Genomic DNA, 23,329 nt, shown 5'->3' with positions numbered 1-23,329 from the left:
GTGTGTGTGTGTGTGTGTGTTGAGTGGGGGTGGGAGTGGGTGTGTGTGTTTGGGTTACAAACTGTGGGTGTGTGTTTGGGTTTGTGTGTTTAAAAGGTGAACGATATATGTGGATGAGTGGGAATGAATGGTATATATGTGGATGTGTGGTTAAAACCATATGGAGTAGAGGAATACTGTTGCTACCAGGAATTGTATGCTGATTGAAGTATGAAATTACACCGTATGATGGTATATGTGTTTCCTTTTGATGAAAATAATAAAAAAAATAAAAAAATAAATGCCTAATGTGTAACATAACAAATTAACTATAACTGTATTGATACAATTACTATTATAGAACATAAAAAAGTTATTAATAGCCTATAATATATGTATATATATGTGTGTGTGTGTGTGTGTGTGTGTGTGTGTGTGTGTGTGTGTGTGTGTGTGTGTGTGCTTCTACAGTAGCATAAACCATCGTAGTATGTTGTATACCTTGGATTCCATCTGCCTAATGTAGAAAAAAAAAATTAAAGTTTGTTGAGGCTTTTTTTTTTATTTTAATTTTTTTTATTTTGTCTGTACAGTTGTTTTTTTTAAAGAACATTATTTTACAAAATATTCTAAAATATAAACGTTATTTATCAATATAGTAATATTTTCCAAAGCTGTATCCAAATGAAAATACATTGTATGCTGAGAAAAAGGGATCTTTTATAGTTGAATAGCCTACTTGAAAGGTCTAATACAGTTCCCAAAAAGCTTGTTCTATGTCTAAATTGGGTTATGCATAATACCTGTATTTTTATGCAGACGCTTCGCAAAAAGACTTTCGTTCAATTCTATCTGACTTCTGCTATCTTAATAATAGTTTTCGGAGAAGAGAGGACTTCGACACACACGCAGAAGTCAAAGTTCCTGCTGGGTTTCAGTGAATTATACTTCCCCCTTCTTATATTAGCTCACTGTGGTGAGTGTGATAATCTGCCCCCCATTAACTTATCAGTTTTTAAAATGGCTTCACTTTAACACAGGAACCACCGATGTTAATAACATGACAGGTCTTATTGTAGGCCTACATGAGCCATAGACTGTGAAGCTATGATTGTATGAATACTGTAAGCTAACAGAAAAACAGGCCCATGAAAGACTGAGCGGCCTTGCCCTCAGGAAACTGAATTGAGAAGTATTTTATTGAAACGTAGCCTAGGGTCATCAGGACCAGAATGGAGAAGAAGCAGTCTTTACAAACCTCACCGTTACTCAGACAACCTTGTGTATATTCAGAATAAACAACAACATACAATGAACAGAAAAGTCTAATGCATAAAAAGATAAAACACTGAAATCATCAGAAATAGAACAAGACTCAACCACTAAGTCTGTGAGAGACACCAGACATGATGACGGCAGTGTCCCTTATCTCGTCATGACGGAAGGAAGAGGAGTCGCTGCTTGAGTTTGGTTCAGCGAACGACCTCGCTGTAGACAATCTCATGTTCCGGTCCAGGGGCTGATCTGTCACCAAGAAAACAGACCAGCAAGCCTCAGATTCCCGCCATCATTTCCTAGTAGGCTACAAGTGCCACTGAACTAGTGAACCAGTGAACCTGTTTTAAACATCTTAGCATGTCTTCTTTGAGTAAATAATATACTAAATAATAAACTTATTTTAAAAAACAGATTTAAAAGCACTACGTTTTTGCTAGACTACACCAAACAGTTTGTTAAAAATCAACTCTACTCTGAATTCCAGCTCAGGTGCTCTTGAATATCAGGGTGAAGGGGTGTGTGTGTGTGTGTGTGTGTGTGTGTGTGTGTGTGTGTGTGTGTGTGTGTGTGTGTGTGTGTGTGTGTGTGTGTGTGTGTGTGTGTGTGTGTGTGTGTGTGTGTGTGGTGGTTTATGTTGCTGGTTGCGTCGGTCACAGCGTCGCTCACTACGACACTCTAAGATAAGATCTGTCCTCGCTTAAAAAAAGCTGCTGTGGTTCGTAACCATGGGGTTAACACCTCCCCCTCCTTCCTAGAACTCAAAAGAACTCATATCATGATCAAATAAATTCATAAATTCATCATAAATTCACATAGTGTTCGAACTTGAGCTAAAACGGGGTGTTTAGAAACACTTTACTACCCACACGCTAAATGCTCTTTGGCAGAATTGGTAAAACCAAGTCATTTTTAAAATGCTATTGGTACCAGAGGTAAAGCCAGGGGAGACGATGGTTTGATGGCCCGGGCCGTTCTGGTCCGTTAAGGTTTAGAAACGGTTCATTAGGGATGTTTAAAGGAGCTAGTGTTGGCACTGGTTTCATCAATGAACAAGTACTTCACCCTGATCTGTTTCACTGATTAAAAGATGACATCATCGCGTCTTATTAGTGATGACATTGTTACCGTCTTCTTCATCATCAGAAGGTTACGTCGTAACAGGGGGCGGTTACCTTGAGGAGTTGGGTTGGAAGTGGACGGTTGAATAGCAGACTTCCTCTGAAGCTCCCACCACTTCCTGTTTACGGCCCACCTCCTAGACAGACAGACAGGAGGTCAGACAGACATACTCACACAAACACGTGTGTCCACTATTAACACACACACACACACACACACACACACACACACACACACACTTTTAGTTTAACCCTTACCTGTTTTTGAATCACCTCTGGTGCCTTCTTCTGTGCATGTCTCCTATTTAATAATGAAAAAAAAGACATTACAGACATGTCCAATAGTACAACACCATTTTACTTTACTTTACATGAGACACCTATGATGCTAAGCAGCGATTGATTCACACTGAGTTCCATTCCCTACCCCAAGTTGAACAGACATTTATATCAACACAAATCTTAGCAATATATACTATATACCAAAAATATCATGTCACAGTGTTTCCCCTATATGCATTGATTGTCAGCGACACTGCAAAAAAAAAAAAGTATGTATTTTATAAATAAATATCAAAGAAATAGCTGAAAATTAACATAAAATATGAACTTAGTTTCTGCCAAGTTCAAGGCACATTTGCACAATGATCTGGTCTCAGCAGATACCTTGACTCTGTTGGTTATTGTTGTCATATTTGGAAGCTCAATCTGTAAATTTTTCCCAAAAACATCTCACCAGGAGTAACCATTTAAAGGGTTATTTTTCTAATTTTTCTTCCGGGGGGGCCATGCCCCCGGACCCCCCTAGTGTTGCTAGGTTACCAACTCACAGCACCACTGCTACAAAACAATCTAGGGGGAAACACTGTCTCACAAATAATCTTCAACGTCCAATTTAGACCTCTTATCAGATTTGATTTGAGTACCTTTTAGCGAAGACAAGCCCAGCCAGGAGGAGAAGGAACACAGCCGACAGCACGCCCGACACCACCGACACCGTCAGGTGCCTGGTAGACCTTTTCTCTGTAAAACAACACATTTATGTCAGATACATCAGATTAGTTTAGATCACTTTGTAAACGACAGTGAGATTACATTACAACGTGTTGAATACAGTTAGATTAGATTATTACCTATCAAATGAATTTATTTTAGATACAATTAGATTCAATTAGATAATGTTAGACTATAATAGACTATATGAGATTAGATAATGTCAGACTATATGAGATTAGATAATGTTAGATTAGATAATGTCAGACTATAATAGACTATATTACATTAGATAATGTCAGACTATAACAGACTATATTACATTAGATAATGTCAGGCTATAATAGACTATATTACATTAGATAATGTCAGACTATAACAGACTATATTACATTAGATGAGGGACCACCCTCATGTGCATTAGTGAATACAGAGGGGCTCACCTTCATCTTCCAACACCATTAGACTCCAAGGCTCAGAGGTGATCTGCCCACTGGAGTCCAGAGAGCAGCTGTAATTCCCTGTGTCGTCATTGGTCAGATAGCTGAAGTGGAGGGCGGGGCCTGTCTCTGATAGGGCGTGGCCATTTCTGTACCAGTGGACGTCCGATTGGTGGAAGGAGCAGGCTGAGGTACAGTTGAGTGTGACCTGACCGCCCTCTTTCACCACGTTGTCAGTGACGGAGCTTCTGACCTCCACATCCTCTCCATCTGTTGAAGACACAGTGAGACGGACAGTCTTTACAACTGGACAGATTGACAGCATTTCCCCTGAAGTTAAAGTGGTCATCACTTATAATTGACTATTTTATCACGTCAATTTGCAGATACAAGGAGTCCTACAATCTGTTGTATTTGCCAACTTCCCTGGCTCTTCCTGATCACGCTCTTTGTGATCGAGTCCCTTTGATCCAAAGCGTCTTCCAGGACATCCAGAAACATCTCATGAGGAGCAGCTGGGTGAGGACATGGTGCTCAAGGTTGACTACAGGAAGCCACTAATCCCTCCCCAATGGGAACCGAGTCTAGTCTCTTCCTATCGTCCTGTTATAACAGTACTAGAAGTTACACTAGGGAAAGTACCATTAATAACACTAACTAGTAACAGTACTGGTAGTAACACTGACTAGTGACAGTACTAGTAGTAACGCTGACTAGTAACAGTACTAGAAGTAACACTGACTAGTAAGAGTACTAGTAGTAACACTGACTAGTAACAGTACTAGTAGTAACACTAACTAGTAACAGTACTAGAAGTAACACTTACTAGTAACAGTACTAGTAGTAACACTGACTACTGACAGTACTAGTAGTAACACTAACCAGTGACAGTACTAGTAGTAACACTTACCAGTGACGTTGACTCTGACTCCATTTGTTCCGGTGAACCCTATTCTATCTTTGTTGTACTCAATGCGGAAGCGGTACGTTGCAGCATCCCGTTTCACCGTCTTGTTGATCTTCAAGGTGCAGTTCCTGACGAGGTCCCCCAGGTACAGGAACCTGCTGTCAGCCGAGACGTTGTTGCTGTCGTACACGTTGAATGTGTGGAGCTGGCAGATCTTGTGATTGGGGCACCACACCACCCGGTTCACCTGGTAACCCGCGGGGTGGGTGAAGCTGCAGGGGATGGTGGCGGTGGAGCCCTCCACCACGCAGAAGGAGTCAGGGTACTCCACGCCCCAGTCAGGGTCCGCCCCCAGCGGCCCTGGAGGAAGCAGACAGTGGGGTCACAACAGGGAGCCCGGTTCTATGGGAGGGCCTCACATGAGGTCACGCACCGAGCATGTAGTGACCTCTCACACATGAGGGGGTCATCGCCTCGGCGGTACTCTGGGAGGCTCTGTTCTGTCTGGTGCACCCTAGTATATCTGTCTATTTCCTAGCCAGCGGAGCCTTGTTTACACCATAAATAAAACAATATAGGGCAGCACAGCTTTCACACTTACCATCGTTATAGCAATAAGTGCGCTATGGTTTGTTGTAAAAGCAGGCTAATTCAGTTATCTTTAAATTAGTAAATGACTAAAGTATTTAGGGGATACATCCTCATCTGAGTTTGTGCAAATGAACCTTTACATAGAACTCGTAGCAACGGTAAGTGTGCATTGTGTACATTAATGTTCCTCATCACAGCGTCCCGCTCGTATCACAGGGATCTAGAATCAATCTATTCGGGGTTGTTCAGAATATTGTGTTCGTGTCACATTTTCCATGCTTTGTTTTCAGCGGTAGCTGCGTCCTGATCAACCACCACCGCTATATCCTGGCAAGCCCTGAAAGAACTTTCCTGATAACTAACAAACTCAACTTGATAAACAATCACTGAATGAATATTAGTGAAAATAAAAGACACATTTCTTTCTAGAAATGTGATCAAAACCCATTTTAATGCCGGATCTATATCATTATATTGCATCTTCCACTGAGAATATCTCTGCCATGTTGTTCTTCTTTGCTGAGGGAAACTTTGCCCACACAACCAAAATGGTTTGTTGATATATATCGGTTTGTTTACATTTCCACGAGTCACAATCATTTACAACATGTGGAAATTTAATTGTAGACATCTGTAATTGATATTCTTGAGTGAAAAAGGAATTACGTTAAAAGGTCATGTTGAAATGTCATTTCCACTAGTGAAAACGAAATCACTACTAGTCAGCCTAACTGATTAAATGTTGAGAGGGCTAGCCATACAGGGTGTGATGTTGATATTGTATTGTGTTGGGTTGTATTGTGTTGTGTTTATATCATATAATATCATATTTAATATCACATCATACAGCATAATATATGCTATCATATCGCACACCATATGATATCATATTATATCATATATCATATCATAGATTATATCTAATTTCATACTTTATGTATCAAGTTTTTTTCTTTTATGTTTATCTTTTTAATGTTTTTTCTATTATGTTACTAAAACTTTTTGGGTGAGGCCCATTAAGAAAACAATGCATTATCATTACCATCACTACTATTATTATTATTATGATAATATATGGAACGATAAACCGATCAGTGTCCTTCTGTGTCTGTGTCTAGTGGTAGAGTTGAGGTCCAGTAGACTCTAGAAAGAGCTCTAGGTTGAGCCAGCAGGCCGGCTGGATCCAGTTTGAGTACGGACACGTTCCAGGTAGTAAACAGAAGAAGCATTACAGCTTACCAGCTAGCAGCAGGAGCACAGAGAGGGTCCATGGATTCATCTTAATCTGCTCCGTAGCGTCCTTTCATTGTCTGCTTATAGCCGTCAAAGGACAGGTCAGCTGATTGGTTGATTGTGCAATGCTACAGCAAAATGTCATCACATTTAACTTCCTCCTTTTAGATAATTTCTGCAATAGTCACTACTTCACAATGCTTTAAAGTCCATATATAGCTGCCCTTCTCCCTCTCTCATTGACATGACATGCAATCAACAGTTTAGTTTCTATTGGCCCAGTAGAACGTCCCTATAGTCCCATTATCAACATGTTTTATAGGAGTAGTCCCTTTGCTTTGGATTGATCTACAGCTTGGCCCCGATCATAGAAACCATCATTTGAAGAAGAGTTTGACTTTCTATTATTCTATTGAACAACCGTTATGTCTTGATGTAGATCCGGGATAACTTGGTAAACTGGAGCCTGTGAAGAAGAAACAGGAGGATTCATCAAACGTAGAGACTAGAAGTTAGGGATGCACCTTGGGCCCCAATGGACTCGGCCAATCGGCCACAGGTGGAGTATCTCCAGTGTGTATGGATTATTAGAAGGAAGGGGAATGAGGATGAAATACAGAGACCGAATGAACAGAACAGAGAGATATACTGTATATGGTAAAGAGAGTGATAAGAGTTAGAGAGTGAAGACAGAGAGTGATACAGAGTGAGAGAGGAAAGACAGGAATCTGGGCCCCGTTTCCCGATAACGATAGATCCACGCTCGTACGATCCTTTTTACGACGGATCTTACGATGCATCGTAACTTTTTTGCGAGCGTTTCCCGAAACTCCTCTTAACATGAACGCGCGTGCTCTGCTCTTACGACGTCGTAGGCTTGTAGCTGTCCACTGACACAGTGCTGAAATGGTCCTAATCCTGAACGCACCGTGCGTACATTGTTTCATGGCATTTTCCCCCCTGAAATAATGCCATATTACAAAAATAAAAAATAGCATGTGTCTGTGTGACAACTATAGCATTTATTTAAATGTGCTGATTTCTGAAACATGCTTTGCGCCGCAAAGAGGGCAGACTTTCTCTGATTCCGCAGAAGGTTTCATTCATTCATTCATTCAGTGATTGGCTCGCCGCACACTCTCTAGAAACTTTGGTGTCAACATTAAAAATGCAACGTTCCATTCATTCATTATCATTCAAACACAGAGGCATTGACACGGCTATTGCTGTTGCTGGTCTAGATCGATTCCTGCCCATATTGTTGGGCAATATTGTTGCCCATATTGTTGGATGGTGCAGGCAATGTAAGCGGGAAAGGCACGCATCGCAGCGATTGTGCACTCCACTAAGGTCAGGGATGTTCGTCTAGACACGGTCCAATAAATAGTGAACTTCATCACAGCCTCACCGACGTGCCTACAGAGCTTTATGGCAAACTATCGCAACAAAAAAGCCTGCAGAAATTCTCAGACACCCGCTGGTCTCAGCATGATTCATGTACAGTATGTCTTCTGTCATTGATCAATATGAGGACATTTTAACCACGATGGTTGAATTAAAATCAGAGGGAGACAGCAAGTGCAGCTCGAAAGCGACCTCCGACACGAGCAATGGAATCATTTGATTTTATTATATGCCTCGTGACGTGGCGTTTGATCGGTACATTTCGACTGCGCATGTATTTTTGGAATTTTAAATTGCTGCATCTGTCTTTGCTGTTTAAATCTAACAGTAGTCTACGAGTAATATATCGGCGGTAACCACTGTTTTTGGGGTATTGCGAAATAGTGCCAGCGGGACATTCTGTGGTGTTGGAATGTCCAGCTGGTGACTCCACTGAGGCTATAGTAACGATGCCTCTTAGCGCTCTACGAGTGCCCCTGGAGCCCTCGTTAGCTACGAGGGTTTTAACGACGTCGTTAGCTAACGATGCTTTCGGGAAACGGGGCCCTGGTGTGAGAGAGGGAAGACAAAGAAAGTGATACTGAGTGTGAGAGAGTGATACATGGTGAGAGGAAAGGAGTGAGGAGAGTGATGCTGAGTGAGCAAAGAAAGACAGAGTGATATGAAGGGAGAGAGGAAGATTTGGAGGAGAGGAAGCAGATTCTCTGGTCATTATGTCTGCTCTGCTCCTGGCTGTGATGTCACCACCGCCCACGGAGGAAGCTTCATCACCCCGGCCTCGTCTCCCTCCTTTGGGTCACAAAGGACACGAGTATCGCCACCAAAACATCCCATGATGCATTCTGATGCATAAGCCCTATGAGGTTAGAGATGGATACGTTTAGGGTTAGCTGGCTGTTTGTGGTCAGCGTGCAGCGGTCGGTTGAGCAACAGGTAGAAAGCTGAGACTGGTACACAGGTGGACTAGTGTATAAAGCTGAGACTGGTACACAGGTGGACTAGTGTATAAAGCTGAGACTGGTACACAGACTAGGTATCCAGAGGGTGTCTGTGTGAGCCTCTGGGGAGTGTTAGCCGCTGGGGAGCTAACACGGTGTGTACCGCCAAGTGAGGGGAAGAGGACTTCATTGATTACTGTGTACCGACCGCTTTGTTTTAGACAACCCTTCTGGCGCCGACCCCTGGACTGAACGATTTGAATACGGATTATGGAACCCGTGGGTAAATAAAAAAACCCTGAACATTATACTGCTGTGTGTGTGTTGGTTCTTTCGACTTGACTTGGTGGCGTGGAAACCCCACACCCACGGGCCTGCTACAATATATATATATATATATATATATATATATATATATATATATATGTGTGTGTGCTTCTACAGTAGCATATACCATTGTAGTATGTTGTATACCTTGGATTCCATCTGCCTAATGTAGAAAACATTTTTTTAAGTTTGTTGAGGCTTTTTTTTATTTTTTTATTTTTTTTGTCTGTAGACATACAGTTGTTGTTTTTTTAAACTTTATTTTACAAAATATTCTAAAATATAAATGTTATTTATCAATATAGTAATATTTTCCAAAGCTGTATCCAAATGAAAATACAATGTATGCTGAGAATAAGGGAGACATTCAACATTGATAGCCTACTTGAAAGGTCTAATACAGTTCCCAAAAAGCTTGTTCTATGTCTAAATTGGGTTATGCATAATACCTGTATTTGTATGCTGACACTTCACAAAAATACTTTTGTTCAATTCTATCTGACTTCTGCTATCTTAATAATAGTATTCAGAGAAGAGAGGACTTCGACACACATGGCAGCAGTCAAAGTTCCTGCTGGGTTTCAGTCAGTGCGTTTACATGACACTCAAGAAAGTCGAATTATTGGGTTAGTCCAACTATGATTGGATTACTAAGATGCATGTATACACCTTAGTCGAGCTAAAATCGAATCGAATTGGGTTTCTCATAGTCTAATTAAGACCCCTAGATAATGCGATTCATAGTCGAGTTAAGCATGCATGTACGGAATGGGATTGGATTATGCGTTGAATTGCGTTCTGCGCATGCTCGAGATCTTCGGGGCCGTGAGCCGGAAGTAGAAGGAGACGATAGTCGTGTTGTTGTCTCCGTCGGAAAGACAAACGGCGATTTATTTAAAAAGGTGGTGCAGAAGATGGAGGAAGCCGGTAAATGTAGTTACCCCTTATAAGAATTGTGTCCCGGCTGCGGGAGCGCGCATGGCATGCATTCATTAAAGGTGGAAGCACACAGACACTATGCTTCGATTTCACCCAAGGCTGAATTAAAAGTACATGTTTTTCTAAATCTGGGTCATCAACAAGGTTGTAAAGTAGTAACTTCGGGCACATCTGTCAAAATAAATGTTTTTTTTCTCCCAACGTGTTTACGATCTTTATTCATTCCTTGCGCCGCGGCGGGGAATGCCGTATACGGACGGGCAGCGGAGGGGCTGCTCTGGCGGGAGAGTGATGTTTTCAGTAGACAGCTGTCAACTCACTTCGGGTCGGCGATTTATTTAAAAAGCTGGTGCAGAAGATGGAGGAAGCCGGTGTCGTGCCAATGTAGTTACCCCCTATAAGGAGTGTATCATCATCAACATGCATTCAGTACACACTACGCTTCGATTTAACCCAAGGCTCAATTAAAAGTACATGTTTTTCTAAATGTTGCTCATCAACGAGGTTGTAAAGTAGTAATTATGATCTTTATTCATTCATTGCGCCGTGGCCGAACTGACGGGAGTAACATGCTTCGCCAATGAATCGATTTACTCACCGCCATGTATACTCGGACAATTGCAGTTGTCCAATTGCGGAGCATAGTCGAACTATGGCTTTAATCGGATTAAGCTGTGCATGTAAACGTACTGAGAGAATTATACTTTGCCCTTCTTATATTAGCTGCACTGTGGTGAGTGTGATTATCTGCCCTCCAGTTACTTCAGTTTTTGAAATGGCTTCACTTTCAACACAGGAACCACCGATGTTAAGAACATGACAGATCTTATTGTAGGCCTACATGAGCCATAGACTGTAAAGCTATGATTGTACGAATCAGGACCAGAATGGAGAAGAACCTGTCTTTACAAACCTCACCGTTACTCAGACAACCTTGAGTATATTCAGAATAAACAACAACATACAATGAACAGAAAAGTCTAATGCATAAAAAGATAAAACACTGAAATCATCAGAAATAGACTCAACCACTAAGTCTGTGAGAGACACCAGACATGATGACGGCGTTCCTTATCTCGTCATCACTGGAGGAGGAAGAGGAGTCGCTGCTTGAGTTTGGTTCAGCGAACGACCTCGCTGTAGACAATCTCATGTTCCGGTCCAGGGGCTGATCTGTCACCAAGAAAACAGACCAGCAAGCCTCAGATTCCCGCCATCATTTCCTAGTAGGCTACAAGTGCCACTGAACTAGTGAACCAGTGAACCTGTTTTAAACATCTTAGCATGTCTTCTTTGAGTAAATAATCAACTAAATAGTAAACTTATTTTGAAAAACAGATTTAAAAGCACTACGTTTTTTTTGAGACTACACCAAACAGTTTGTTAAAAATCAACTCTACTCTGAATTCCAGCTCAGGTGCTCTTGAATATCAGGGTGAAGGGTGTGTGTGTGTGTGTGTGTGTGTGTGTATGTGTGTGTGTGTGTGTGTGTGTGTGTGTGTGTGTGGTGGTTTATGTTGCTGGTTGCGTCGGTCACAGCGTCGCTCACTATGACACTCTAAGATAAGATCTGTCCTCGCTTAAAAAAAGCTGCTGTGGTTCGTAACCATGGGGTTAACACCTCCCCCTCCTTCCTAGAACTCAAAATAACTCATATCATGATCAAATAAATTCATCATAAATTCAAATAGTGTTCGAACTTGAGCTAAAACAGGGTGTTTAGAAACATTTTACTACCCACACGCTAAATGCTCTTTGGCAGAATTGGTAAAACCAAGTCATTTTTAAAATGCTATTGGTACCAGAGGTAAAGCCAGGGGAGACGATGGTTTGATGGCCCGGGCCGTTCTGGTCCGTTAAGCTTTAGAAACGGTTCATTAGGAATGTTTAAAGGAGCTAGTGTTGGCACTGGTTTCATCAATGAACAAGTACTTCACCCTGATCTGTTTCACTGATTAAAAGATGACATCATCGCGTCTTATTAGTGATGACATTGTTACCGTCTTCTTCATCATCAGAAGGTTACGTCGTAACAGGGGGCGGTTACCTTGAGGAGTTGGCTTGGAAGTGGACGGTTGAATAGCAGACTTCCTCTGAAGCTCCCACCACTTCCTGTTTACGGCCCACCTCCTAGACAGACAGACAGGAGGTCAGACAGACATACTCACACAAACACGTGTGTCCACTATTAACACACACACACACACACACACGCACACACGCACACACACACGCACACACGCACACACACACACACACACACACATATATATATATATACACACACACACACACTTTTAGTTTAACCCTTACCTGTTTTTTTTTCTTCTGTGCATGTCTCCTATTTAATAACAAAAAAAAGACATTAACGATATGTCCAATAAACACCATTTTACTACCAAAGTCAATAGAGATTCAAGAGAGATTTCTATGGATTACTATGAGTTTAGTCTCCAAGGGTAATAATGCCTCAAACATTATCATCTCATTATCATCATTAAAGGTCCCATGACGTGCCACCAGGTGTGAGTGTGATTAGACGTTACGAGCCGTTTTGAAAATCTGCCCCTTATGACATCACAAGTGGGCGTGTCCACCTAGATGTGTGCTGGATAGATCAGTCCACCAGCCTACCCGGTGGACTGTAGCAAACGTTGCTCATCTATCCAGCGTACATCTAGGTGGACACGCCCGCTTGTGATGTCATAAGGGGCAGATTTTCAAAACGGCTCGTAACGGCGAATCACACTCACACCTGGCGGCACGTCACGGGACCTTTGAGATTAAAGTCGAAATTTCGAAGATTTCCATTCTGTTCCGTTTGGCGACACGCATGATGATGAGCTGTAATCACAAACTCTTCCCGTTGAGCTCCACAGTGGGCTCCATTCCCTACCCCAGGTTGAACAGATGAGTAGTGCTGGAGTACCTCTTAGCGAAGACAAGCCCAGCCAGGAGGAGAAGGAACGCAGCCGGCAGCACGCCGGACACCACCGACACCGTCAGGCGCCATTTCTCTGTAAAACAACACATTTATGTCAGACACATCAGATTAGTTTAGATCACTTTGTAAATGACAGTGAGATTACATTACAACGTGTTGAATACAGTTAGATTAGATTAGATGACATCATTTCAGAAACAATTACATTAGATTACCTCTAAAATGGCTTTATTTTAGATACAGTTAGATTCAATTAGATAACGTCAGACTATAATAGACTATATAACATTAGATAATGTCAGGCTATAACAGACTATATTACATTAGATAATGTCAGACTATAATAGACTATATTACATTAGATAATGTCAGACTATAATAGACTATATTACATTAGATAATGTCAGACTATAACAGACTATATTACATTAGATGAGGGACCACCCTCATGTGCATTAGTGAATACAGAGGGGCTCACCTCCATCTTCCAACACCGTTAGACTCCAAGGCTCAGAGGTTATCTTCCCACTGGAGTCCAGAGAGCAGCTGTAATTCCCTGTGTTGTTATTGGTCAGATCGCTGAGGTGGAGGGTGGGGCCTGTCCCTGATAGGGCGTGGCCATTTCTGTACCAGTAGACGTCCGATTGGTGGAAGGAGCAGGCTGAGGTACAGGTGAGTGTGACCTGACCGCCCTCTTTCACCACGTTGTCAGTGACGGAGCTTTGGACCACCAAATCTGTTGAAGACACAGTGAGACGGACGGTCTCTACAACTGGACAGATTGACAGCATTTCCCCTGAAGTTAAAGTGGTCATCACTAATAATTGACTATTTTATCACGTCGGTTTGCAGATACAAGGAGTCCTACAATCTGTTGTATTTGCCAACTTCCCTGGCTCTTCCTGATCACGCTCTTTGTGATCGAGTCCCTTTGATCCAAAGCGTCTTCCAGGACATCCAGAAACATCTCATGAGGAGCAGCTGGGTGAGGACATGGTGCTCAAGGTTGACTACAGGAAGCCACTAATCCCTCCCCAATGGGAACCGAGTCTAGTCTCTTCCTATCGTCCTGTTATAACAGTACTAGAAGTTACACTAGGGAAAGTACCATTAATGACACTAACTAGTAACAGTACTGGTAGTAACACTGGCTAGTAACAGTAATAGAAGTAACACTAACTAGTAACCGTACTAGAAGTAACACTGACTAGTGACAGTACTAGTAGTAACACTGACTAGTGACAGTACTAGTAGTAACACTGACTAGTGACAGTACTAGTAGTAACACTAACTAGTAACAGTACTAGTAGTAACACTAACTAGTAACAGTACTAGAAGTAACACTTACTAGTAACAGTACTAGAAGTAACACTGACTAGTAACAGTACTAGTAGTAACAGTGACAGTACTAGTAGTAACACTGACTAGTAACAATACTAGTAGTAACACTAACTAGTAACAGTACTAGTAGTAACACTGACTAGTGACAGTACTAGTAGTAACACTGACTAGTGACAGTACTAGTAGTAACACTGACTAGTGACAGTACTAGTAGTAACACTGACTAGTGAAAGTACTAGTAGTAACATTAACTAATAACAGTACTAGTAGTAACACTGACTAGTAACAATACTAGAAGTAACACTGACTAGTAACAGTACTAGAAGTAACACTGACTAGTGACAGTACTAGTAGTAACACTGACTAGTAACAATACTAGTAGTAACACTTACCAGTGACGTTGACTCTGACTCCATTCGGTCCGGTGAACCTTCCTCCTTCGACGTAGGTCTCCATGCGGAAGCGGTACGTTGCAGCGTCCTGTTTCATCGTCTTGTTGATCTTCAAGGTGCAGTTCCCGACGCGGTCCCCCAGGTACAGGAACCTGCTGTCAACCAGGACGTTGTTGCTGTCGTACACGTTGGGCACGCTGAACTGGCAGTACAGGTGATCGGGGCACCATCCCACCCGGTTCACCCGGCGCCCCGCGGGGTGGGTGAAGCTGCAGGGGATGGTGGCGGTGGAGCCCTCCACCACGCAGAAGGAGTCAGGGTACTCCACGCCCCAGTCAGGGTCCGCCCCCAGCGGCCCTGGAGGAAGCAGACAGTGGGGTCACAAGAGGGAGCCCGGTTCTATGGGAGGGCCTCACATGAGGTCACGCTCTCTCTCTCTTATGTAATATTTGTTATGAAACGGGTGGCTTAAATCAAGCGATCTGATTGGTTCCCAACGGTTGTGTATTGAGCGTATACACACAGCTATGACGCCCGTTCGGTTTACAGAGGCCAGTATCACTCCGCGCCTAACTTGACCTGTTGTTTGTTTATATATAAAAGCAATAGCATAGTTCACTGAAGACTAAAAACATGTTGATTGCTGGAGGGGGTGGAAATGTTGTAAAGCAATAGGCACACGGTGAGTGAACTCGATAGAAGGCTAAATTGCCGGCGAACCGAGCTACCGTCTCTAGCCTTCTCTCTGAAGGACGCTACAGTGTGTTGCATAGCAACCGCCGTACACTTTGCCGGCAGCCAGGAGGGACTACTTTTTTGTATTCGTTAAAAAAATGCTTTTCCGACTTTCTAGCTTTTTCAAAATTGAGGGTGTCTATGACTTTCATTTCGCCATACTTATGTAACCGTTTTATAAAAGCTGAAGTGAAGTGATCTATTGCTTGAACTGACTGAAGTGATCTATTGCTTAAATATATCATAAAGCATAATCAATTATATGATATATCGTGTCTAATTTCTCACTTTTGTTTATTTATTTTATGTTATGAAAGCTTTTTGGGTGAGGCTGATGGGCAAAAATAACCTAACGGACATATTACATTACGAATATAGTCAACTCTGGGTCCAAACCTAACGAACACAACACACCACACATTCAAGAGGGTCAAGATGACCCTCGAGCCCCCCTATCAGTCTGCGGAGAACACTCTGCCACAGCTGGATGGCGAGGACACACATATCACACAGAAAGACAACACAACCCGAAGGCTCAGGGACAAGAGAACCCTCGATAACCCACACAAAGTCTAACACACACACCTGGCTAGGAAAGATACTATAAGTTTCACATGCACCGGATCACGGTGTGGCTCTTCTGAAGCAGAACTTCCACGGAGGCGAAGCTCCAGACGACCTCAGCACTGTTAGGGGACGTAGAATATTCGATCTCTCACGCTTTATGAATCAGTATTACCTTTGCTACTTTACTCAATAAATCCGAGGCCCTCGTGCTGACAGACTTTATTACCTCTCCGTCTCATTTTATCTGGTCAAGTAACTAGACAGACTGTTTTTCCCAACAAGGCCCATTAAGAAAACAATGCATGATTATCATTATCATCACTACTATTATTATTATGATAACATATGGAACGATAAACCGATCAGTGTCCTTCTTTGTCTGTGTCTAGTGGTAGAGTTGAGGTCCAGTAGACTCCAGAAAGAGCTCTAGGTTGAGTCAGCAGGCCGGCTGGATCCAGTTTGTGTACGGACACGTTCCAGGTAGTAAACAGAAGAAGCATTACAGCTTACCAGCTAGCAGCAGGAGCACAGAGAGGGTCCATGGATTCATCTTCATCTGCTCCGTAGCGTCCTCTCAGTGTCTGCTTATAGCCGTCACTAGGGCAGGGTGAGGGCTGACTGGCTGATTGTGAAAGGCTACGGTAATAGTCTTCACATTTAGCTTCCTCCTTTTAGATATTCTCTGTAATAACCACTAACTTCAGTTCACATCACTTTAAAGTCCATATATAGCTGCCCTTCTCTCTATCTCATTGACATGACATGACAGGGTTGACCAATGGGCAGAGAAGAGCGGGACTTCAGGTGATAAGGATCAACAGCTCAGTTATAGTCATGCCTTGTGGTTTGTGTCTTCGTTGGTTGATTCTCTGCTTCTCAGGTTTGTTGATTCCTGATCCTTTTTGTGTTTCCTCATTCTGTGATAGAAACAGAGTTAAGGCAGGGTGGGCAGTCTGGACCAACAAGCCAGAGAGATGCTACGTCATGAAATGATCCAATCAAAATAAAAGATCCCACGCTTCAGACTACTTCCTCAAACCAAGGGACTGGCTCACTGCCTTTGGCAAACGGTCAGACCCATTGGGCAGACTCCAGGTCCTTCCTGTCTTTGGTTCTGTAGAGCGTTCTAACCTCCACCCTGGGCCCATCTGAGCCCTGATCCAGGCCTTCAGCCCCACCCAGCTCCTCCTCTTCCTAAACGTTGTATTAAGCTCACAAACGTTTAGCAGACATTTACATTCACTGACTTAAGAATACAACAATAGAATGCCCATTTATTGCTAGAAAGGTTATCAAAGTACATTTTATGTCGAAAATATCAAAAAAAAAAAAAAAAAAGACAGACCCCTGACATGCGTGACGTTCTGCTGTTTCTTGGACCAGGCAACAGGGGGCGCTGTGGGTCGTTTGGACGACCGATACAAACCACCTCTTGGCGTTTGGGTTGGAGACCACACGTCCACATGGGTGGGCACAGAAAAAAACAGGCGGGCAAAGCCAATTTGATTGAACATAAGATAGGCCTAGATTAGATGCACCATACAAATACTAATCAAAGGCATGTTATATTTATGATATAAAGGTGGAATTTATTAAAGGCATTTGATCACAGCTGACAAATTACGCTGAAACATTTTAAACGTGCGCAAAAATGCATGAACCCATGCATCGGCGCGTCACATTTATTGAACGCTTCAACGCTTTCGGTCACCGCTGACAATTCGCCGTTAGGCTAAACATTTTAAACCTGCGCAAAACTGCATAAACGTAGCTTTGGTGTGCATCACATCAAATTGAAACAGATTGGCCATATAAGACAAGCCTACTGCAAAGATGAAGACTTATCACACACACACACGCAGAGAGAGCGAGAGAGAGAGAGAGAGAGAGAGAGAGTCGCCCGCCCGTGGCTACGCCTCTGGACCACACTGACACACACACTGAGACCCACACCGGCCCATTCCATTGACGCCCAAATGCGTCCTACCCTACACTGACCCCAAACACACACACACACACACACACACACACACACACACACACACACAGAAACATAGAAACATACACACACATTCAACACACACACACACACACACACACACACACACACATGACCACACACACACAAAAACACAACCCACACACAGACCACCGAATTTACAGAACTGTAGTAATATAATAATCAATACAGATGGTGGAACATCGTTCTTATTTGGTTTGGTTTTATATTTAGTTAAATATATTAGTTAAATAATCGCATACCGTTCTCAACTCTCCATGTATATTATATATTACGCCCCCCAGCCCTCCTCTTGGCCCCGGGGTCTGGCTGGGTCACTGCTCCCAGGAGCCTCCTGTACAGACTGATGAACTGGTCCTCCTTTACTATCTCCTCTGGTTTCCTCTTCTGGAGCTCCTTCTGCCGCTGGTGCAGCAGCCTGCCCTGGTACAACCTGGACCAACCCGTCCAATAAAGTACTGTTTATCTTATCTTAAAACTATGGAAACAGGACTAGCCAGGTGATAGTGTAACTATGGAAATGATACTGGAACATTACTATGTTAACAACATTGTCTGGGTGATGGTGTTACTATGTTAACTACTGGCTAGGTGATGGTGTTACTATGGAAACAGTACTGTGTTGGTGATGGTGTTACTATAGAAACGGGTGATGGTGGTACTATATAATCACTACTACTATGTTGTGAGTAATAGAGAAGAAAATATTTAAAATATTGTTGCAAGTGGCCTGTATGCATGGCCTTCACATGGTCTTTGAAAAGCTGTACATGTTACACTTAAAGATATTGATGTGGATGTTTCCATAATTCTCATAAAAGTTTTTTACATTTCTTACAGTGCAAATATATTTTTGAATGAGTTTCTGAAAGCAGTGTTTTGAGATGGGATACATGTAATTATAATTTGTTAGCCCATGTTGCAAATATAACAACAAAAAACAACTTAAATGTTGATGCATGCTTGTGGACTATATGGAAATAATACAAATACTGGTCTTCTGGAAATGTTTTTGGTTGCGATTTCATAATTCAGCTTAATATTTAATATATTGTTGCTCAAGGCACACTCATTAATGAGAAAATGTCAAACTGGCACTGCATGTTGAAAAGGTTGCTGACCCCTGAAGGATAACCCAGAGCGCCACTGGCTCCCTCTACAGGTTAAAAACTGCTATTGTCATTGTCTGACAGGGCTACCTGTACCCTGCTCCCCTGCTGATTGAAACATAATTTAATGGGTGTTTACGGAGCCTGCTAGTCTGGTTCTACCAGTCTATCTTGCAGGGCAGCTATCTGCATTTCTTCAGAATTAAAAAAACTCAAAGCATCTTTTTAAATTGGGGTAATTTAAATGTCTTTCTTTTTCTAATCCCTGAACTACTTAATTCAACTAAAATATTAATTACACCAAGGTAGTGCTCAAATAAGTTGACAGTATCAGTTATGTCATCAGTATTATGTTTTGCCATGACAAAAGATACAGTTATTGATAATATCCTGACGTGTATATATATCCCTAACTAATAAATTGATCTGTTTGGAAATCTCCTGAAATAGCCTCGCTCTAGCATCGATTTAGCCTAGCCCTTTTATTTGACTAGGCTTATGCCAGCGTCCTAATTTTTATCCATCTCTTATTCTATCCATCTCCACCTATCATCTAGCTAAAGCAGTGGGTAGGCCTACCTGGGGCAGAGAGTCCAGCCTCAGCGTCCGAGCTGAGAAACAGAGTTAGGGCCGGGTGGGCGATTTGGAGCAACAAGCCAGAGAGATGCTACATTTAGAAATGATCCAATCAAAATAAAACATCCGCAAAGATGGCCGCCCCACTCCTCCTAAAGATGTCCTCCACCCTCCACCTCGGTGGCTTTCTCTGGGCTCCTCAAGACACAGGACACAGGGTGGTGATGTTGGAACCGGTTTATTGCGGAGGTTGAAGTCCATGACACATGAAGACGGTGATCCAGGCTGCCATCTAGGTTATCTCCTGAGTGTGTGTGGTGACGGTTGGTTTAACCTGTGTGCATTGACTAGCCAACGCACAACAGGTGTGCAGCCCCAGAGTCTCTCAGTCTGACTCAGGCCAGGTGAGGCTGCTGAGACCGTCACCCTCACAGTCCACAGGGATGTCAAAGAAATTCCCACCAATATGACAAAATAATTATTCTAAAATACAATCACCTTCAACGCATTTATCAACATGAAAAATTATACTTTCATCTTTATGTGTACAAATATGTTCCGACTTCAATGTCCCATACGGACAAAGACCTTTTTTAGATTTGATTGGTTTTGTTTGAGCACAATTTGGCGAAGACAACCCCAGCTAGGAGGAGAAAGAGAACGGCCAACGCCACGCCCTTCACCACGGCAACCTTCAGGTGAACGGACCTGTGGAATCCTGGAGAACAACACGAGGGATCATCCATGGACGGAGCCTTCATTAGGTTAGACTATCATAGATTATGTTAGACTATCATAGATAATAATAGACTATCATAGATAATGTTAGACTATCATAGACTATCATAGATAATGTTAGAGACTATCATAGACTATCATAGATAATGTTAGAGACTATCATAGACTATAATAGATAATGTTAGACTATCATGGACTATCATAGATAATGTTAGACTATCATATACTATAATGGATAATGTTAGACTATCATAGACTATCATAGATAATGTTAGACTATAATAGATAATGTTAGACTATACTAGACTATTATAAATAATGTTAGACTATAGTAAAATCTATTAGATTAGATAATGTCAGACTATAATAGACTATATTACATTAGATAATGTCAGACTATAACAGACTATATTACATTAGATAATGTCAGACTATAATAGACTATATTACATTAGATAATGTCAGACTATAACAGACTATATTACATTAGATGAGGGACCACCCTCATGTGCATTAGTGAATACAGAGGGGCTCACCTTCATCTTCCAACACCATTAGACTCCAAGGCTCAGAGGTTATCTGCCCACTGGAGTCCAGAGAGCAGGTGTAATTCCCTGTGTCGCCATTGTTCAGATAGCTGAGGTGGAGGGCGGGGCCTGTCTCTGACAGGGCGTGGCTATTTCTGTACCAGTGGACGTCTGATTGGTGGAAGGAGCAGGCTGAGGTACAGTTGAGTGTGACCTGACCGCCCTCTTTCACCACGTTGTCAGTGACGGAGCTTCTGACCTCCACATCCTCTCCATCTGTTGAAGACACAGTGAGACGGACGTTCTTTTACAAGCTGGACAACTAGAAGTAACACTGACTAGTGACAGTACTAGTAGTAACACTGACTAGTGACAGTACTAGTAGTAACACTGACTGGTAACAGTACTAGAAGTAACACTAACTAGTAACAGTACTAGTAGTAACACTGACTAGTAACAGTACTAGTAGTAACACTGACTAGTGACAGTACTAGTAGTAACACTGGCTAGTAACAGTACTAGTAGTAACACTGACTAGTAACAGTACTAGTAGTAACACTAACTAGTAACAGTACTAGTAGTAACACTGACTAGTGACAGTACTAGTAGTAACACTGACTAGTAACAGTACTAGTAGTAACACTAACTAGTAACAGTACTAGTAGTAACACTGACTAGTGACAGTACTAGTAGTAACACTGACTAGTGACAGTACTAGTAGTAACACTTACCAGTGACGTTGACTCTGACTCCTTTCTGTCCGGTGAACTTTCCATCGCCGTTGGTCTTGAAGCGGAAGCGGTACGTTGCAGCGTCCTGTTTCATCGTCTTGTTGATCTTCAAGGTGCAGTTCCCGACGAGGTCCCCCAGGTACAGGAACCTGCTGTCAACCAGGACGTTGCGGCTGTCGTACACGTTGGGCACGCTGAACTGGCAGTACAGGTGATCGGGGCACCACCCCACCCGGTACACCAGGAGCCCCGCGGGGTGGGTGAAGCTGCAGGGGATGGTGGCGGTGGAGCCCTCCACCACGCAGAAGGAGTCAGGGTACTCCACGCCCCAGTCAGGGTCCGCCCCCAGCGGCCCTGGAGGAAGCAGACAGTGGGGTCGCAACAGGGAGCCCGGTTCTATGGGAGGGCCTCACATGAGGTCACGCTCTCTCCAAGTTGAGCTTCTCACCGTCATGGTGAGAATGAGAGCGACTGGTTGATGGTGAAGATGCTCTGAGAAGGTCAGGGTGTGACGTTGATGTTGTGATGCGTTTGGTTTAATATCATATTATATAATATTTGATATCATATCATAAAGCATGATCAATTATATGATATATCATGTCTAATTTCAGTTTCACTTTATATATCAAGTTTTTTTCTTTTATGTTATAAAGCTTTTTGGGTGAGGCCCATTAAGAAAACAATGCATTATCATTATCATCGCTACTATTATTATTATTATGATAACATATGGAACGATAAACCGATCAGTGTCCTTCTGTGTCTGTGTCTAGTGGTAGAGTTGAGGTCCAGTAGACTCTAGAAAGAGCTCTAGGTTGAGCCAGCAGGCCGGCTGGATCCAGTTTGTGTACGGACACGTTCCAGGTAGTAAACAGAAGAAGCATTACAGCTTACCAGCTAGCAGCAGGAGCACAGAGAGGGTCCATGGATTCATCTTCATCTTCTCCGTAGCGTCCTCTCAGTGTCTGCTTATAGCCGTCACTAGGGCAGGGCGAGGGCTGATTGGCTGATTGTGAAAGGCTACAGGAAATGCCCTCACCTTTTCCTTCCTCATTTTAGATACCGGGATTCTCTGCAATAACCACTAACCTCAAATCAATTTAAAGTCCATATATATCTGCACTTCTCCCTCTCTCATTGACATGACAAACAAACAACAATGGTGTTACTGTAAAAAAAAACGACCAAACAATACAATGGGACAGAATGAGCTGTAAGAATAATTTTTCATAGGAGTTATATCTCAGAGACTTGATCACATCTCAACAAAGTGTGTGTTTTCAACAGATGAGCCATAAACAACAAAGTGTCAAAGTCAGTGGATGTTCTCAGAAAGTCGTGAGGTTTTTGAAGTGAGGGAGGGATGACACATGTTGGTTAAGGGTTAATCATCTTACATAAACACGCAGTTAACTTTCCACATGGTTAAAGATGTTTGGTTGAACAGTGAGAGGGAGAGAGAGAGGTGAAGGGGAGTGAGAGGGAGAGAGAGAGAGAGG

General features: G+C 42.5%; 2 protein-coding genes across 3 annotated transcripts; both read right to left on the bottom strand.

The window, feature by feature from the left end:
• Positions 1-562: 562 nt before the first annotated feature.
• On the bottom strand, positions 563-16,682 carry LOC311351377 (B-cell receptor CD22-like; the record flags this gene model as incomplete). 2 transcript variants are annotated; one of them, XM_084471494.1, is made up of 7 exons in its annotated part: positions 563-1,503; positions 2,430-2,512; positions 2,634-2,676; positions 3,302-3,398; positions 3,812-4,078; positions 4,719-5,075; positions 16,637-16,682. In XM_084471494.1, the coding sequence occupies 7 exons, from the start codon at positions 16,680-16,682 to the stop codon at positions 1,452-1,454; spliced, it is 945 nt and encodes a 314-aa protein (XP_084327620.1). In that variant the 3' UTR covers positions 563-1,451. The 2 variants fall into 2 exon arrangements, with proteins under 2 accessions (XP_084327620.1, XP_084327621.1); XM_084471495.1 differs by lacking the exon at positions 16,637-16,682 and adding an exon at positions 6,546-6,629 and having other exon boundaries at positions 671-1,503.
• Positions 16,683-20,424: 3,742 nt separating this feature from the next.
• On the bottom strand, positions 20,425-22,770 carry LOC311351378 (uncharacterized protein; the record flags this gene model as incomplete). The annotated part of the gene is made up of 4 exons (XM_084471496.1): positions 20,425-20,549; positions 21,106-21,372; positions 21,828-22,181; positions 22,725-22,770. 4 exons carry the CDS (start codon positions 22,768-22,770, stop codon positions 20,425-20,427), a joined length of 792 nt encoding a protein of 263 aa, XP_084327622.1.
• Positions 22,771-23,329: the final 559 nt, after the last annotated feature.

The sequence above is a fragment of the Micromesistius poutassou genome (genome assembly GCF_964030765.1).
Source record: "Micromesistius poutassou genome assembly, chromosome: 8".
In the NCBI taxonomy this organism is placed as follows: domain Eukaryota; kingdom Metazoa; phylum Chordata; class Actinopteri; order Gadiformes; family Gadidae; genus Micromesistius; species Micromesistius poutassou.
This window is presented reverse-complemented; position numbering and strand designations above follow the sequence as displayed.